At 31.9% G+C, this 17502-nt stretch overlaps 2 protein-coding genes across 4 annotated transcripts; both read right to left on the bottom strand.

Moving 5' to 3' along the window:
• Nucleotides 1-508: 508 nt before the first annotated feature.
• Nucleotides 509-1645, bottom strand: LOC106779806 (cyclic dof factor 4). The gene is made up of 2 exons (XM_014668003.2): nucleotides 985-1645; nucleotides 509-717 (listed from the first exon to the last, which is right to left on the bottom strand). Exons 1-2 carry the CDS (start codon nucleotides 1544-1546, stop codon nucleotides 662-664), a joined length of 618 nt encoding a protein of 205 aa, XP_014523489.2. The 5' UTR covers nucleotides 1547-1645; the 3' UTR covers nucleotides 509-661.
• A 6627-nt stretch (nucleotides 1646-8272) lies between these two features.
• Nucleotides 8273-16412, bottom strand: LOC106779808 (protein SCAR1). Of its 3 annotated transcripts, none has more exons than XM_022776717.1 (8): nucleotides 15879-16412; nucleotides 14728-14891; nucleotides 13374-13497; nucleotides 12490-12622; nucleotides 12301-12365; nucleotides 9119-12200; nucleotides 8916-9017; nucleotides 8273-8657 (listed from the first exon to the last, which is right to left on the bottom strand). In XM_022776717.1, exons 1-8 carry the CDS (start codon nucleotides 16031-16033, stop codon nucleotides 8514-8516), a joined length of 3969 nt encoding a protein of 1322 aa, XP_022632438.1. In that variant the 5' UTR covers nucleotides 16034-16412; the 3' UTR covers nucleotides 8273-8513. The 3 variants fall into 3 exon arrangements, with proteins under 3 accessions (XP_022632438.1, XP_014523492.1, XP_014523491.1); XM_014668006.2 differs by having other exon boundaries at nucleotides 8916-9029; nucleotides 12301-12362; XM_014668005.2 differs by having other exon boundaries at nucleotides 8916-9029; nucleotides 15879-16411.
• Between the last annotated feature and the right edge of the window lie 1090 nt (nucleotides 16413-17502).

Below are 17502 nucleotides of genomic sequence, written 5' to 3'. Positions count from 1 at the left end.
ATATATATATATATATTTTTTTTTTTTTTTGAGTTCTGTTTCAAACGGTTTATCATATCCTTATGAGACAAAAGAAGGAAAATAGATCACTCATGAGAATACTCTTTAACAATTTGACCGCAGTTAATTACATATGATTATTCTAATAATCTTATCCAATTATCTACATATAATTATTATCGTCATAATAATAATAAAATAAAATAAAAAGAATTTTAACTTAAAATTATTTTACTACATAGATACCGTGCATTGAACGTTTCGGCCGGCATCTAAACCAAGTTGTGAACAAATGACGGATAAATTCCTTAATTTTCAAACAAGAGAGGAAATAAATAATAATCAAAGTGCAATTTGCCTAAGATTTTCGAATTTTCTTTTATAAACTTCTCTCTTTCTTTCTCATTGACCGTTTCTTCCGCGTTCACGTTTACATCAATCAACGTCAAACCAAACCAATTAATTCTATATATATATATATATATATATATATATATATATATATATATATAGATTTTGTGCCAATTCTAGAACATCTTGCTAACTCACAAATAATCTCAGCCGTTCACGTCCCCAATAATTACAACACCATTTGTTCCTTTGCCGTGTACTTTTTCCAGCATTCAAACATGTTATTCACTCCTTCCTTTCTATCTCATTCCTATGTTTCTGTGATTTCGTGCCTCATAACAAACTCTTTTTGACTTTCATGCTCGCCTGCAATAACAACGCTTCTATATAAGAAAAATAAGCTAAATGAATACGATATAAGAAACATATATGCATAATTTTTGGGGTTTTTCAATAAATTAAAAATTCAATATGTGCAAATTACAAGCGCGTTATATTCTACAAATTATCACCTTTTTTTTACACGTTGTGTTTTTATTTAGAAACAGCAACGTATTACATAATCAAAGTGATAAAAAAGTTGAACTAAAACAAGAAAAAGAAAGATAGTTTAGCAAGGTTGACGTTGACCACCTGAGTTTATCCTCCGCCTTTTAGACGGAAAAAACTGCCGGAAATCGTCGTGAGTGATGGTGGCAACATGCCATTGATCCAAGATCAACTTATCTTCCAAACCAAATTGTTGTTGAACCGTGGACGCGTCGAGAAATCCTGTAGGGTCATGGCACGGCGGTTTGGCCTTCCGGCGACCTGCCCCTATGGGTACGTTGCGAAGGGCTCCGCCGGCCGTCCAGTACCTCTGGCAGCCCTTGCAGAAATGCCTTGGCTGGTTAACGTTGTAGTTGTTGAAGTAGCAAAACTTGGTTTCCATGCTCTTGCATCTTGGACATGGTATGATCCTATCAGGTTTCTTCTCTTCACTCTCTTTATCATCTTCTCTTGTTTCTCTACCATGCAAGGTGATCGTTGTTCCAAACAGCTTAATCCCTTCACTCGCTTGGCCACTTTGTACTTTGGCCATTTTCTCAGGGAGAGCACAGAAAAAAGAGAGAGAAAAAAGGATTATTCGTAGTGAAGAAGGTTGAGAAGGTATTATTATATATGCAAAAGAATAGTTAGTCGAATGATAAAGCATGTGAAAAACGCCAAAACGTAGGTGGAATTTAAAGTGCGAAATTAAACTAAATAAAAGAGAAAAAGAAGGTTTGGAAGAGTAGAAACTAGAAAAGCTGTGGATGAACTTTTTGTACACATCAGTAGTCTACGTCATGACCATGCACTGCTAAAATGTATTTGTATACATACACTGCTGGCCCAATCCAGGTAGATCTCTTGCTATGTGTAAAAGGGATGTTCATTTTATACTATAAATCTTGTAAAGAGGAAAAGTACTCGTAACAAAGAGAACCAAAAAAGTCATCATTTTTTATTATAAATATACTTATATTCCATTTTCAAATGTAAGCCAGCTCGAAAATATTATGTTAGCCAAAAGAGGGTCTGGATTCTGTGTTATTTATAGCTTCTTTATAAAAAGTTCAGAAGGAGAAGCAAAGGAATATTGTATATGATTATTTTTGTTTTGGACGTCTAAATTCATTGATCTTTGAAACTTGGCATTCAAGTTTGGAGAATAAGGATAATGAATAATTAACTAATGGATTATGCTGTGAGTATGATTCGGTAATTGTTTAGATAAGTTATTGATCGTTGTGTAAGGCATATACATAGCACAAAATGTAAATTATTGCATCTCTAGCAAGTGTTTTCATATTAATGATTCAAATTTTTTCTTAATTACTCAAGTTAATTTGTTTTTGTTTCTATTAGTTACCAAATTAGTCCCTTTGAAGATTAAATTTATCCATTTTTAATATTTTATTACTAAATAATAATCCATTGTTCAAAGAATATATATTCTTACACAAAAAGATAAAGTCTTCTTTAATGTAATTACCATTAAGTGTAGCTTAAATTAAACATTTGAATAAATGTAAGATTATTTTTTACTAATATTGATCACAGTTGTTTTAGTTCACATTAATCAAGATTATTTCTTTCCAGTATTTTTGACCAATGTTAGCTAAAAATTTCTCATTATTGACCAACATTATTTTAGCTTACTTTAGTCAAGGTTATTTTGTTGACAATTGTGGTAGGTTCTTTTCCAACTTCAGGATGAATATACATTGAAAATTTTGTCTTGCTATAATTATTAAAAAAATCTTACTCAACTATTTTTCCTTTTATCCACAAATTTTAGTTATTATTATTCTTTTATCGGCAAATCTTACTTAATGTTCAACCATGATGACGGAAAATTTCCACAACCAACATTAGAAAAAATTTATGACCAACTTTGAAAGAAAGATTACACTACAAATATGGATAAAATATAAAACTTTGCAAACATGAAAAGAAAACTTAATAAAATTGCAAATAAAAAAAAATATAGCTTACCAGCAAAAAATAACCACGACCCATATCAATTAAAAATTAACATAGTTGATCTTAACTAAAAGAAATTATGTTTGATATTAGTAAAAAATTGTCAACGTAACTTTTTCTTAATTTATTTTATCCAAAATCATTTTCAGTTTATATCAACTACAGTTATTTAGGTTAACATTAATCAATATTATTTTCTATTACGTTCAGTTGAAGGATTCTTTTACAATCTTTTTTATTGTTGTAAATGGAAAAATTCTGCCAACTGTCATTGACAAAATAATTCATAGTTAATGTTTGTTGAAAAATTCTTGTTCAATTCTTTTCTAAATTTATTGTTCAAACATTATATGTTATCATAAAATATATCAATTTTTTTGTAAAAAAAAAAATTATTAAAACTTTTCATATAAGAATATCAATATTTTTTTTTTATTTTTCATCATAAAATATAAAAGTTAGAAACATAAGTTTATTTTGAAATTAGTTCATTTAATATACTAAATTTAAATTCAAATTAGTCTCTTTAAAACATAAGCAGAAGTAAATAAAGTAAAAAAAATATATCATTTGAAATTTAAGCATAGATATATAAAATATTTGTCTGAAGGAAATTAATTAATGTAAAAGAAAATTGCATAAAAGGAAGGAAATTAATTTAAGAAATCCACTTCCTTGTTGAAGTGGTGTTAGAAAAGCAAAGGGATACATATATTCTACACGTGAGTTGGAATGATATAGGCTTCACTTTTTGTGTCTTTCAAAAGGATATCGTAGTTCATTCACCAATCATATTTTAATACACATCGTGCAAAATTTTTTTATCTGCATTTAGATATATTGTTTGTTAAAGTCACATCCTTTAATGACATTTGGTAGAACTTTTCACAAAAAAAGCCAACTTTTCAGCTACCAATAGAGTTTTGCAAAACTTTAATGTATTTTTTATTTAAAAAGAATACTTTGCCAATAAAAAAAAAGTTAAATATGTTTTTAGTCCCTGTACTTTGGGCGATTTTTGTTTTAGTCCCTCTTTAAAACTAAGGTACAATTTAATTCTTCAACTTTAGAAAACTCTGGTTTTAGTTCTTTTTACCAATTTTTTTTAACTTTATTTGTTGTTTTAAACGTGTTTCTCTGAAGCAAAAATGTATCAAACAGTGTAAACAATCCAAATACTACAATGAAACTTGCTTGAAACAGCAAATAAAGTTAAAAAAATTTGATAAAAAGAACTAAAACCAGAGTTTTCTAAAATTGAAGGACTAAATTGTACCTTGAAAGAGGGACTAAAACCAAAATTACATAGGAACTAAAAACATATTTAACCCTAAAAAAAATTGAATCAACCTGAATAATAGAAAAAATCGCAAAATATTCTATACAAGTGTGTGATTAATTTAAAAATATTGAAATAAAATTTAGTCCCTTTTAGTACGCCAACAACGTTTTCTGTCTTAAGAGACTTTTATGTCTTTTTTTAATAACTAAAGGGGTTTTTGTATTATTTATTTGGAAAGTGATCCCATTTCCAACTCATTACTCTGTTTTATAATGAAGATTAGGAAGTATCAATTACCTTTCTTTATCGATAAAGTATACACTTTTTCCTGGGAATTATTTTAAAGTCAATCAACATGTATAAAGTTATATCGGAGCAAAACATCATAGTCATAGATTTTCATTAAAATAAGGGAAAAAAGTTTCATGTTCTTTATCTAATCTGCTCACACAATTCCTGTTACTTTTTTTCTTTTCCACTTTCCTTCTTCCTTTACGCAACAAAAAGTGATACAAATTAAATTAATGAAATATTAGATTCGCTAATATTATATGTGCAAGATCCGGCAATTACCATTTCTTTTTCATGGATACATTTCGTTTCAAACCCAACAAGTAAGGTTATTGATAATCACCATCGACCAAAAATATTGTTTTGAAGTGTAAAATTTTCTCACAATTTTGTTTTAAAATGTCTCAATCCATAAAAAAATAAAATATATTTAAATTGTTTTGAACACGACTCGTAAATTATATAAAATTATTGAAACCATAAGAGTACTAAAAAATACATGTATTGTTTCGGTTGAACTGGGGTTTGAGGTTGATCATTCTCTATCCCAGCTTCTTCTGCTTGTAGATATGATTTTACATGTGCCAATTCGTCTATCTAGTGTATAAGTTGTCCCCTATCCCGACCGGTGGTTGTCCTGTAAAATATTCTGATGCTTAAGTCAAAAAATATTGTTTAAGTGTGTCTTAATATGAATTCAGAAAAAGGTGTCTATCTTCAATCTTAGTCTCGTATTTATAGGCTTTTAAAATCATTCCATCCACTAGCTATCAATTAACACAATATATTTTTAGACTATATAACCTGCCAATCATCCATTAATATCATATATTTATCTTTGATATGGTTATTAAACGTATTAATGGATCATTAATGATTAACCACCTTATTTGGTTTATGTTTGTCAAGCAGTCGATCGGTTGATTGCTTTGACCACGAACCTCTTATTCACCGTCCAATCATTGTTTTGGCTACAAACCTCTTATTTGTCGCTCGATCATTAGGTATAGTACACATTTTTTGGCTTCACTATTCGATAACATGTAGGTATATTGAAAAGATCAAATCCTAATTATTTTTAGGTATTCGAAATAACTAATTTATGATGCAATCTAAGGATGCAAGGATTAAGATTCTTCGTGTGTGATCCATTGTACGTGTAATTTAATTTATATGCATGTTATTTGTTGTACATAATCATAATGGTAGAATGGTTTATTTCCTTCTTTCTTTTTTCTACAAAAGCTTGAAAGAAAAGTCATTATCTATTCCATCTTCCATTCTTCCGTTTCTTCCATGCTAAGTGTTGCGCCGCTGGTAGGGCTTCACTTTCCAGAAGAGAGAGAGAAAAAAAAAACTCAGTATGAATTGTGTCCAACTATCTTCCCAAAATCTTATAATCCTAGTGATAGTTATGATGTGAAATATGAATGTATTATATTTAAATGAATTGGATTAATGTGAATAATAATTACATTTTCTTTTAACAATTGACAACTTGATTAAGTAATTTTAGAAAAACTATTTTAAAATTTAATTAATATTTAAGTTGCACGGACGATAATATTAGAGGTAAAAAATGGATGAAATGATTTTATGTTATTACTTGTTAAAGTAAATATATAAGAAAATAATCTTGATTTATTGTTAACTATATTATTATTTATTATATTTTAAATTAAGGAATTACTTTAATTTGTTTTAAGTTATCTTAGTGAGTAGAATATGATTTTGAATTATTATGTATAATAGATTTTTTAAGATGTTACATATAGTTTAGTTATTTCTAAAAAATGTTTTACACAATGCTGCTACTCTTTGACGTTTAAGGTTTCATTGAATTCATAATAATGACTTTTTTAGCATAGCACGCTTATTTCATTAATAATGAGAGAGTAAATACATGTTGGTATACATTAGTTTAAAATTTAACAAGTTAAATGCAGCTTAATTGTTATTGAATTGATATTAATGTAATAATAAGAATAACTATATAAATACAAAATTAAAATAACACTTATTTTCAGTTTTGACATTCAACAAACATAAAAAATCAAATATATGAGAATACTTAGTCTAACTTTCAATTATACACGATAATATTCGTTGATAATTATAATCAAATTTAATTTAAAATAAAAATAAAAACGACAGATATTTCAGATTATTTTTTTTAAGAAAGAAATCGAAATAACCTTGTAAATTGATTCTTTAACCAATTTTTTTCTTTTTGTTTTTTACCTATTTTTTAAATTGATTGTATTGTGAACTAAACACAGGAAGTTTTCTATTTTTTTTAGTCATCTTGAAATATCTTAAGAATCTGAAGTGACATACAAAATATTAGCTGTAAAATGAGAGTAGCTCTATAAACAAAATATGTTCGCAATATCTATGTTCTTGTCCCTTCTCCGATACATATCTTACCCAAATCACTTTATTATCAGGAATGCATGCTATGGATAATATTATAATATATATATATACATTTTAAAACTGCTTATTATGTCTATTTTAATAAATATAAACGAGGTATAAATAATTTTTATTGACCTAATCTTATGCAAATACAATTTAAGTCTAATAATAAGTTTTGAGAAAACATTTTCAATAGAAAAAGGAGAATGCTAACAATGTCCTAAGAATATTGTTTAAAGTATAACTAATGATAGTTAATTTCACTATATTTATGTTGAAACCTGAACTAACTAATTTTACTAATTAAAATTGATTTTTTCATTATATTTATGTTGAAATATGATATTGTTAACTTTACTAATTAAAATAATATAAATCTATATAACAGATTTTCTATAAACAAAAATACATTTTTTTTGTTTTTTATGTTTACAACCGTTTTCTAAACTCAAAACACTGATTTTCTAAAATACCCTTTCTGTCTTTTCTAATTTAAGATTTTTTTGACATTTAATTATATTTTAACTTTTAGTAACCGAAAGACAAATTATTAAAAAAAAAGAGAAATAATACAGGTTAAAAATTTTTCTTTATTTAACTATTTTTAATTTTTACTTGTGCATCAAATAAATTATCAATTACAAATGAACATTTTTATCATATAAATAACATTTAGAAGATCATTGTTGTTTTGTGTTTAGAGAATAATTGTAAGCATAAAAGAAAAAAAGAAGATATTTTTATTTTTAGAAGATCTGTTATATGAATTTATACTATTTTAATTAGTAAAATTAATTATTCCAAAATTTATCATAAAGGTCATATAATCAACGTAAGTGAAATTAATTGTCATTAGTTACACCTTAAATAGTGTCCTTATTAGAACACTGTTTAATAGAACTCATTAAAAAAATATTAAAAAGTATAACATTTAGTGAAAGTTATATTAATATAGCTGTTCATTAAATAATGACACTTTGTAATGTAAACGAAGATGTAAGCAAAACTTTAATTTATCTTATCTAATTTATTCTTAACTCTCTTAGAATAATTTTATTAATAATGACTGCATAGCACAACCCATATGTTAACAAAATTTAAGATAATTTATTATGTTAAGCCATGCCTATTTAACGGTTTCTTCTACAACTTTTCTCAAACTAAATAAATTATGAACATCTAATTCTCTTAATAATTTCATCTATAAATTCTACCCTATAGGCTAACAGCATAAAAAAAAGGTAAATTAGTTTCTCAGAAGACGTATCTTGAAAGTACATTAGAAATAGCATACTCGTCTTATGCACCTTCATGATAGAAAAATGTAATCACTAGAGCTACCTAGACGTTTTCCGTTGAAATAAAGCTCTGTATGAACAACCCAAAGATTCAAAGCAAAAACTAACGAAGACACATTCATCATACGATAATAAAAGAAACTGCACTAAAATTAATAACAAATAAACAAGATTTATTCACACATGCGTACATACAACAAAGCCTCATGCAACTACACTTCAGGAGGCTAAAAAACATAAGGGGCAGCTCATGTATGAAACAAAAAAAAAAAATGTCATGTATCACTCCAGTTATCATCATCTTCACCATCATCACTTGCAACAACCTGAAGTGGATACTGATCAGATGCAAAGTGCAGAAACAATTACATAATAGATAACAAGGGTGTATTGACAAATACCTGATGAATTGCATTTGCCTTCTCTAAAATTGCTGTAACTTTGACGTTGGNAGTGGGACCAGTTGCATCATTTGACTTTCCTGTTACTGTGGGCCTCAGGTTGAAGGCCTGAACCAACAATGCAAAGGTTAACAACAATAAACATTGATACTTTTACAGATAAATTTGCAAGATCATGTTCTGGATTGATATCATGTAGACTCCAGAGTCAACTTTTGTCATTTTGAGGACTAATTTGATGTGAAAAATTAAGTATTTAATGACCATTTTGATGTATTTATAGAGAAAGACAAACTTGATGACACTTATATCTGTGTGGATGACCAAAATGTTTATTTTTATCATTAAATGGATGAGATTACATACTTTTGTCCTGATTTGATATAGGAAATCTTCTCGTTCATCAGTCTCCTTTCCCATCCTCAACTGGTTTGTTTCTTTCTGACCCTTCAACTTCTGCTGATCCGGCTGCAGGAAATGCTGAATTTGATGAATGTGCTGTTAGATTCCAATGTTCATCATTGTTGCATAAATAAAATGTTTAAGAAAAAGTTAATAATAAATGTTACCTTGTTCTTCAAGTTATATATAATGTTCTCATAAGACTCATGACCATCGTCATTAATTTGTATTTGCTCAACCTTGGTGAACCTAGGTTGCTGGAAGACAGTAGAATCTGGAAGACTGTGATCATTAACAAGTTCAACATCTTCATATATACAATGCAATGTCTCATTCGTCATATCCAACTGTGGTTTTGAGACCCACCATTGCGTTGGAGGAAGTGGAGGTGGCGGTGGAGGTGCCGTAGGCTCTGCATGCCCATGTGGCGTAACAGCATTGTTGAATTTGGAAAGCTTTTTACTTTCTTTCTCAAGTGCAGGATTAACATTATCATAACTTGGAAAATCAAGTAAAGGCCTGGATAAAGAATGCTCCATGCCATTAGCCGTACAAGTACCGTTTCCACTTTTAACATTGGTATCATCATTGGACACAGACTCAATTGATGACTTTCTGCAAGGAGAATCATGTACCCCATGGTCACTGCTTCCAGGAGTTTCATCAGATTCCCATTGATCAGAGTTATAGTCAGATCGAGGGCTTCGACAATCATCGGATATATACGGAGATGATCTACAGAAAGTGTCATCATCGTCAGAGTGAGAAACTGAGCCATCCAGAGGAATGGAAGAAGATTCAGGGACCAACTGGAAAGAAGGAAATATATCGTTTACGCTTTCACGACGATTATTGCCATCAGGAAATTTAAGTTTTAGTTTGGAGGTCTCTAGTCCAATGATGGGATGGAAAGATATTTTCATATGTTCAAGTGGAGGTGAAGGGGGAAGTGACTTTATAGGATATACAGAACCATCTTTCTCTTTGAAAGTGGTTGTCTCAGGAAATGACTGTCCCACAATACCATTTTCTCCACTTTGTTCCAATAGAACTTGTTTCAGAGAATTATAATGTTCAGATTTTTCATCAAATGAAACTTTCCGTTGAAAACTATTTATTAGCAATCTACGACTGAGTCCAAACACTCGTGATGAGTTTTCACCATTTCCTTGGTCGGATTCAGTGCTATCCTTTGTATCAGGGACCACTGGAAGACCACTTCCAGGAGCAATTACTCTGATTTCCCCTGATCCGTTCCTTTCGGTCTGACCAAACCCATTGCTCTGCAGAGAATTGCCATTTGTTTTTTCAGAGGTACAAGCTTGGTCATCATCATGGCATGTTACGAATCTAGAAGTTCGCCCCTTTTCTGCAACCTCTTCTGACGTTGATTCCTGTTCCTCTTTATAAACATTGCTCTTTTGCATTGTATTGTGACCTGAAGCACCGTCTGGTTCATCTTTTGTGCTCAAAGGCCCTTGACTAATAGAATTTGACTTGTTAAAATCAGGAGGTTTTGATGGCTCAAGTCCTAATAATCCACCATTGGTCCAGAATCTAACTGAGTGATCAGCCAAAGACTCTTTACGTGTCTCTTCATATTTATTGGAGTTGATCTTACCTGCTTCCTCATCTGGCAAAGTAGTGCTATTAGAACCAAAAAATGATACATTGGTTTCAATTGGAGCTGACACAGCATCATTAACAGAAGTCGGACCAATATAGTTATCGGTGCATACTGAGTGATCTAAAACAGAATTTCCATCTGTGTGAGGAACCTGTTCACGGGTAGGAGTCTTAGAAGGATGTGATTCAGTTATAGTATTGGCTATTTCTTTGCTAACAGAAACGTCTGATGGAGTAACAGATGACAAATTAGGTGCATGTGGGCCTGATGTGCAAAGAGGAACTTCTTCCACGGAATCAGGTAAATTACTGAACATTTCTTTGTTTACAGAAACTGTGTCTCTGGTCGTTTCTTCATTGCAAGTAAAATCTGATGGATTCCCAGATCCCAAATTAGATGAATGTGGCTCAGACGTGAGAGGGGTAATTTCTTGCAATTCAGGGGAATTCCTGAACGTTTCTTTGTTGAAGCAAACAATGTCTCCAGTAATTTCTTCACTATAAAGGACATCTGATGGACTCTCCAGTCCCAAATCAGATGCGTTTGATTCTGATGTGAGAGGAAGGATTTCTTGCAATGAATCAGACAAGTTCCCAAACATTTCTATGTTGAAGGAAACTGGATCTCTGGTCATTTCTTCACCATAGGAAACATCTGATGGACTAACAGGTGCTGAATTAGATGCATGTGGCTCTGATGTAAGAAGAGTATCTTGCAGTGACTCGGGCAAATCCCTGAAAGCTTCTTTGTTGACAGATGCAGCGTCTCTTGTTAAGTTTTCACTATCAAGGAAATCTGATGGGCTTACAGATACCAGATTAGATGCATTTGGCTTTGATACAAGATCAAGAACATGATTCTCTTTCAGTGATTCTGCAAAATCCTTGACTGTTTCATCATTTGTGGGAACAGTATATTCAGTCTGGGAAATGACATCAGAAACATTATTGTGCAGTAAATTAGGAGGAGATTCAGTGTTTCCATGAGTGCCATTTGAAGTGAATTGTTGAACCTCTCGTTTTGTTATATAATCAATATCATTTTCAGATTCTGATTCAATAGTGTTGAGAGCATCCTCGTAATTATCAGGTTCACTGTCAATATCACCAGTTTGAACCCTGTTGGAGACTAGTTTCGGGTTGCTTTCTTCATTAAATAGGATATGATTGTGGTCAATATTTGTCATGGTAACATCCTCGTTCACAATCATATCTGAGTCATGTTTTTCCACATGCCTCTCTTCTGGAGTTTTATCTATATCACTGGCTTGACTTTTAGATTCTACTATCTCTTCCTTTTCATCCCAAGTAACACCAGATGTAGTAGAGGCAACTCGTTTTTCCAATAAATCATGTGAAATCCTATCCTCTATATGAGAAGATACTGATGGAAGAGTATCAGTTTTCTGTGTCAACCTACTAGAGGATGGTTCTTTATAATCTGGCACATCAGAACGCACAGAATCACTTGGATGGAAAACACATTCAATGTAGCCAGCACCAGACTTTGAATCAAAAGAATTTGAATAATGTTCTAGATCTGACTTCGTTCTCATATCTATAGTGGAGGCTGTTTGTGAGGAAGAAGTCCGGCCATTGATAGCAGAAGAAACAGATTGCATTCTGGGTAGTCATACAATATGTAAGTGTTAATTTTGAATGAATAACTAGTATGCTGACGTTAACTATGGAATAGACATTTATAGATGTAGATATAGAATACCTGCCACTAGTGCTATGTCTCTGTTCACCCCTTAAAATTTCTCCATTCCTTCCTGACCTTTTCTTCTGTCCAACATTTTTTGTTAAGCACCAAGGAATTGTTTGCAAAGAAATCAATGAATGCATATGATCGGAAAGAAACTGGGTTAATGATAATCTTCTCACTGAAAGGCTAGGATCATTATAGTACCTTGCTTTTATGAGATTTCCTTGCTTTCTCAGTCTTCTCAATGTAAGATTCATCTGAATCAGCAGATATTCTTTTAAAAAAGGTTGGATCTGAGTATCTCCTGAAACAAGATCCTGGGCCACCAGTATCGAATCTGATTGACACATGGAATGTTTCATTAGCAAGTTCAGCACACTAGATTTAAGTATGATTAGTTGACATAACTCAACTCTTTCAAAACTGAACAGAGATGGCAAATGGGACAGGCATGGTACCGGTCCAAATTTGCATGGGACTAAGATAAAGTATCAACTAATCTTGCTCACAGTTTTTAATGGTGTTATATAACGGATAGTGGTGTCCTTGCCTGCTACAGGAATTGCCATAGTGGAGCAATTTAGTGAGTAGTTGTAGCAGACTAAATAGCTGGCACTATAGGGGAGGTACATCTTCACGCAGCCAAAAACAGAGGCATTAAAGACTTTTCAGGGGGACTAATTTTGGAATTGTAATTCCAAAAGTGAAATCTATAACTGTTATAGTAGTGAAAATTGTAATGAAGACATGGATTTAGAAGATGTTGATCATGATTCTTATTTAAGAAATTTCTATTCGACTGTAGTTGGTATTTACTCGTATGTTTTGTTTAAGAAACCTATGATATGATGTTTTATTGTTAAGTATGAATGTCATTAATTTTGAGTAATTTTTATCTTTTTTCAGAATTTATATATAAACAATATAAAAAATTAAAAATAGCTGTTATTCCACTATAGCAATTTCAGGGCTGGCTGCTATGCACCACTATCTAGAATTTGAACAAGACTGTAAATTTTTATTTCAGTACCTAACTAATATTTATATTCTCAAACAAAAAGACAATGGGGGAAGGGAATTTAACTTACTTATCAAGCAAGTGTACACGTGGAGGTTCACGACATTCTTCATATGAATCCATAATAAAATGAGGCAAGTCATTGTATATGAAATGATTTTGGGCAGGTTTTATGCGTTGATGCCATTCACAACCTGAAAGGAAACTTCAGTATTAAGGACTACCATAACCTTCGAACATTGAAACCATGGTCATAGATCATGTAGTATTCCACAATTTAAAATAAAAATATATGGATATATGCTATCTACAAAGTTCATAAATCTAGCTTAGTGCCACTTGACTGTAATCAGGTTAAAAATAATCTAAAATAAATATTACTTTCAAAATTATATTCATTACAAGTTTAAGGTTTAGCAGCTTTCGCAGATCAGCTGGCATGCCAAACAAATCACAATTCACACACAAAATTGTTATATACTAAACATAATCAACATTATACGTACAGTAAATCATGACCATTTCAACAATCACCAGCCTCCCATCAATAACAATAAAATGAGTCGTTGAACATATTGAAGGCATGAATACTAAACAAACCATGGCATTTTCCTCTTTCTTAAAGTTTTGATTTTTTAACAACTTAAGGGCTTGCATACTAACAAAGAGGCAAATACAAAGACAAACGAAATTTCTCAAAGAAATTTCCCTCTGACAAATGCAAAAGAAAGAGCAAACCCCAACTAAAGTGGATATCACGAACCATGTAAAGAAATTGAAAGAAAATGCATATCAAACAACATAACTTCAATATGATTCAGCTGCCTGATCAGTACAATACTAGACAAACCCATGAAAGCCCTTCACATTACTTCATTGGTACAAATTATAGTATGTCAAACTGTCAGTCTTTAGTGATGATTGACATATCAAAAGATTCTATTCAAGGAAACAAATCTAGAAACCTTGTTATATGCTACAATATATAAGATGGGAATAACCATCTCAAATGCTACTCTTGTTTATTAACTCAGGACATCGATATGCTTATATCAGAACTTGTAAAACCAGTAGTAATTTGCATTCTACAAAATTATTTAGGTTGTATTAATTTAAAAAATAACACGTTTTCTTTGTCCAAACTTGTTTTAATATATGTTCTAGAGGGGCATTGGTTAAAATCTTGGAATAGCCTCCTGACTCCCATTAGGCTGCCCTTTATAAAATTTTGGGGAAAAAAATGTATTTTGAGGTTTCCATGGTTCTTTCAAATAAATTTGGTTTGTAAACCTCATTAGGAAAAATACCAAAACTCTATTTTCCAAAGGAATAACATTCAGAATTCAAATTAACATATTCAGAATAAAGAAAATAGACTCTCCAGTAAGCACATAGTTTGATATTATTGCCTAAAATAACCATACCAGCAGTGTAAGCTAAATGTATATGACTTGTTTGTGCCAAAACAGCCTTCTCCAAGGCAGGTAGAGAAGCTTCAATGTTTTGAACACGAACCATCAATCTATGACTCCTGGAAGCTGTTGTCAATACTTGCTCCTGCAGACCATGAAAAACCTCTGCCGCAAAACTACATTTAAAAAAAAAATGACTTATGAACATCACAGAAATAAATAAAAAAGGAAAACTAGAATTACTTCGATCAAAATCACACAGGTATTGAACAAGGTTTCAACAAGTATAGAGTAAATGTCTCAGTTATCAGCAAGGATAATATTTGAGAAATAACACACAAGATCCCACATTCGTTCCGCTCTTTAAATAAAATAAAAATACAATCAAATTGCTCCATTGTCCAGCTTTGTCATCAAGCTTAAGGCAAACATGGCAACTTAAAATCTAACTCTCCTAGAACCAACCATAGTCCAATTTCACTGAAATCTAAATCAAAATATAAGTTTTTTGGATTGTAACTCGGATCAAAATAAGTTATGAGGGTCCAAAAAACTAAAATTTTCACAATGCCATTTGAATTCCATTGTGGACTATACCTACAGCTGTTTAGCTTAAGGATGACATCATAAGCTTAGTTAACATAGAAAACCTCAAGAAGAAATGGAAGAAAGAATCAAGAGTTAGTTCACAAGAAGGAATAAGAAAGCATTTTTTGACAAATTCATTCCACGAAATCATTGCAACTCGTGAACCACCAAACTCTAAAAGGCGAAATGAGTTTGAGGGATTATCCAGAGAGCAACCAAGGTCGAGCTGTACACACTACACAACCTATAAGATTCTACACAAAGCTTAACCGAAAACAAAAGTCAAAGAGTATTTTGTCTACTTACCAATTGAAATTTGGCCCAAATACCGAAAAAGCCCGACCTCAGTTCCAACGGCTAATTACCTCTCACCCTAAATGAAATCCAACCTTATTCTGTCACATCTAAAACCAACATTCTCAGCAACCTCCAACCCGTACCCCATTATAGACTCGGTACTACAGAAATTAAGCAACCCCATTTCGCAAACAACTCGCATAAGCATAAAAGTGGCAAATTTCACCTATATAAACATACCCAGATAGAAAAAAAAATTATATTGAAAGAAAACATACTCAGCAAGATCACCGAGTTGCCTCAAGATCCCAACAAGACCAGCGACAGCCACACCATCCAAAACAGCTTTAGGGTCCTCTCTGCTGGCCTCTCTGTACAACTCAGGCTGCCCCAAACTAAACTCATTCCTCACCTGCAACCTCACCAGAGGCATCTTCCTCACACTGAAACAGTGAAAACCCAAAACAAGTTACTTTTGTTCCTCTTTTATTTACCCCCTTCTGCTTGATAACTCTCCTGCCGAAAGCAATGAATGTGCGCGTGGGCCGGGAAGCATTAAATGAACGAATTATGAGAGAAACCAGTAACAGAAAATAATAGAGATTGTTAGAGTAGTATTTGTTTACTTTTTGAGAGGTATTAGAATTTAGAGAAAGAAATTAGGTGGGTGTGTGGATTGGAGCAGCTTAACTGCCAAAGGGAAGAGACAAAGAGTGAGAAATCAGGTTAAGTGTACGGATCGGTGAGGTAAGGGAGAAGAAGGACATTGCCAACTCTGCAAGCCATTCTTGAACGGAAATCATTGTCTGAGAAAACATATGGAAACAACAAAACTACCAAAACACCCTCTGTCTTTCTGTAAATGCCTTACGTGTCCGGAAAGTGTTGTGTGTTGAAATGACCGGTTTGGGTCTGCGAACTGTCACAAAACTGTGCCTTTCTGTGGCTCCGAACCTTCGACGTGGGTACCACATTCTTTTCCATGGTTGGTCAAAATGGTAAAACGCACAGTGACCCTAACGCTGGACATGAATCCGAACATGTTCAATTTTGTTTTCGAATTTTTATCTGGCTCAACTTGAAAAATTATTATCGTAAAAGAACAAGCTTTTGAAAAAACAAGAAAACAAAATTTGATAATAGCGAGAATTACTAGAACTCTACGTATGTGGATAATGCAAGATAGTGATGTTTACGAACGTGAAAATACGGTGCCTGGTGTGACAACAATTACGGATGGAATGGTTTTCGATGTTTCGATTTCAAGGATTTAATGCTAAGATCGACATTTTGTTTTATGTGATGCGATGTGCATATCTAGAATGCTAGAGCCTTAGTTAGTTAAAGATTGAATGCTAAAACGAGATTAGTGAGCAAAAGATGGTATTAAGAATTTTGTTTGAATTTAATTATAATGGAAAGTTGATGGATTTGAAGAATAGTGAGTAGTACATAGAGGCTAGATACTCCATTCATAAATGAATAATAGGAAAACAGGTGAAGTTATTTACTTCAGCTGCTAAGTAATGGTAATCTCTGTAATCTTTTCTTGTTTGCTAATTAATTCGGTACTAATAAGGAGGGACAGAGAAAGAGGTAATAGAAGGAAAACGAAAGTGACAGAAAGAAAGAGATTTGTCATTAATAACAGTAAGGAAAGGAGCAAACAAATTCTTATGTCCTTTACATTATATCATAAATGCAGATAAACCATAGCAGATTTTTGCTTTCTTTCTGGAGTTGTTAAGAAGCTAAAGAGAAATCCATTTCTCTCACAACTATTTGTCTCCTCTTCAAACGTAATTTTGAATGGTGTGGTCAATTCCACAAAAACCGGTTATGGTCTAAGAGTGGTCTGGTAAGGAGTGTAACTTATGATACCATATTAAATCATACAAATCT

The sequence above is a fragment of the Vigna radiata genome, unplaced genomic scaffold (assembly GCF_000741045.1).
Source record: "Vigna radiata var. radiata cultivar VC1973A unplaced genomic scaffold, Vradiata_ver6 scaffold_161, whole genome shotgun sequence".
NCBI lineage: Eukaryota > Viridiplantae > Streptophyta > Magnoliopsida > Fabales > Fabaceae > Vigna > Vigna radiata.
Note: the sequence above shows the minus strand (reverse complement) of the source record. Positions and strands in the feature narration are given on the sequence as shown.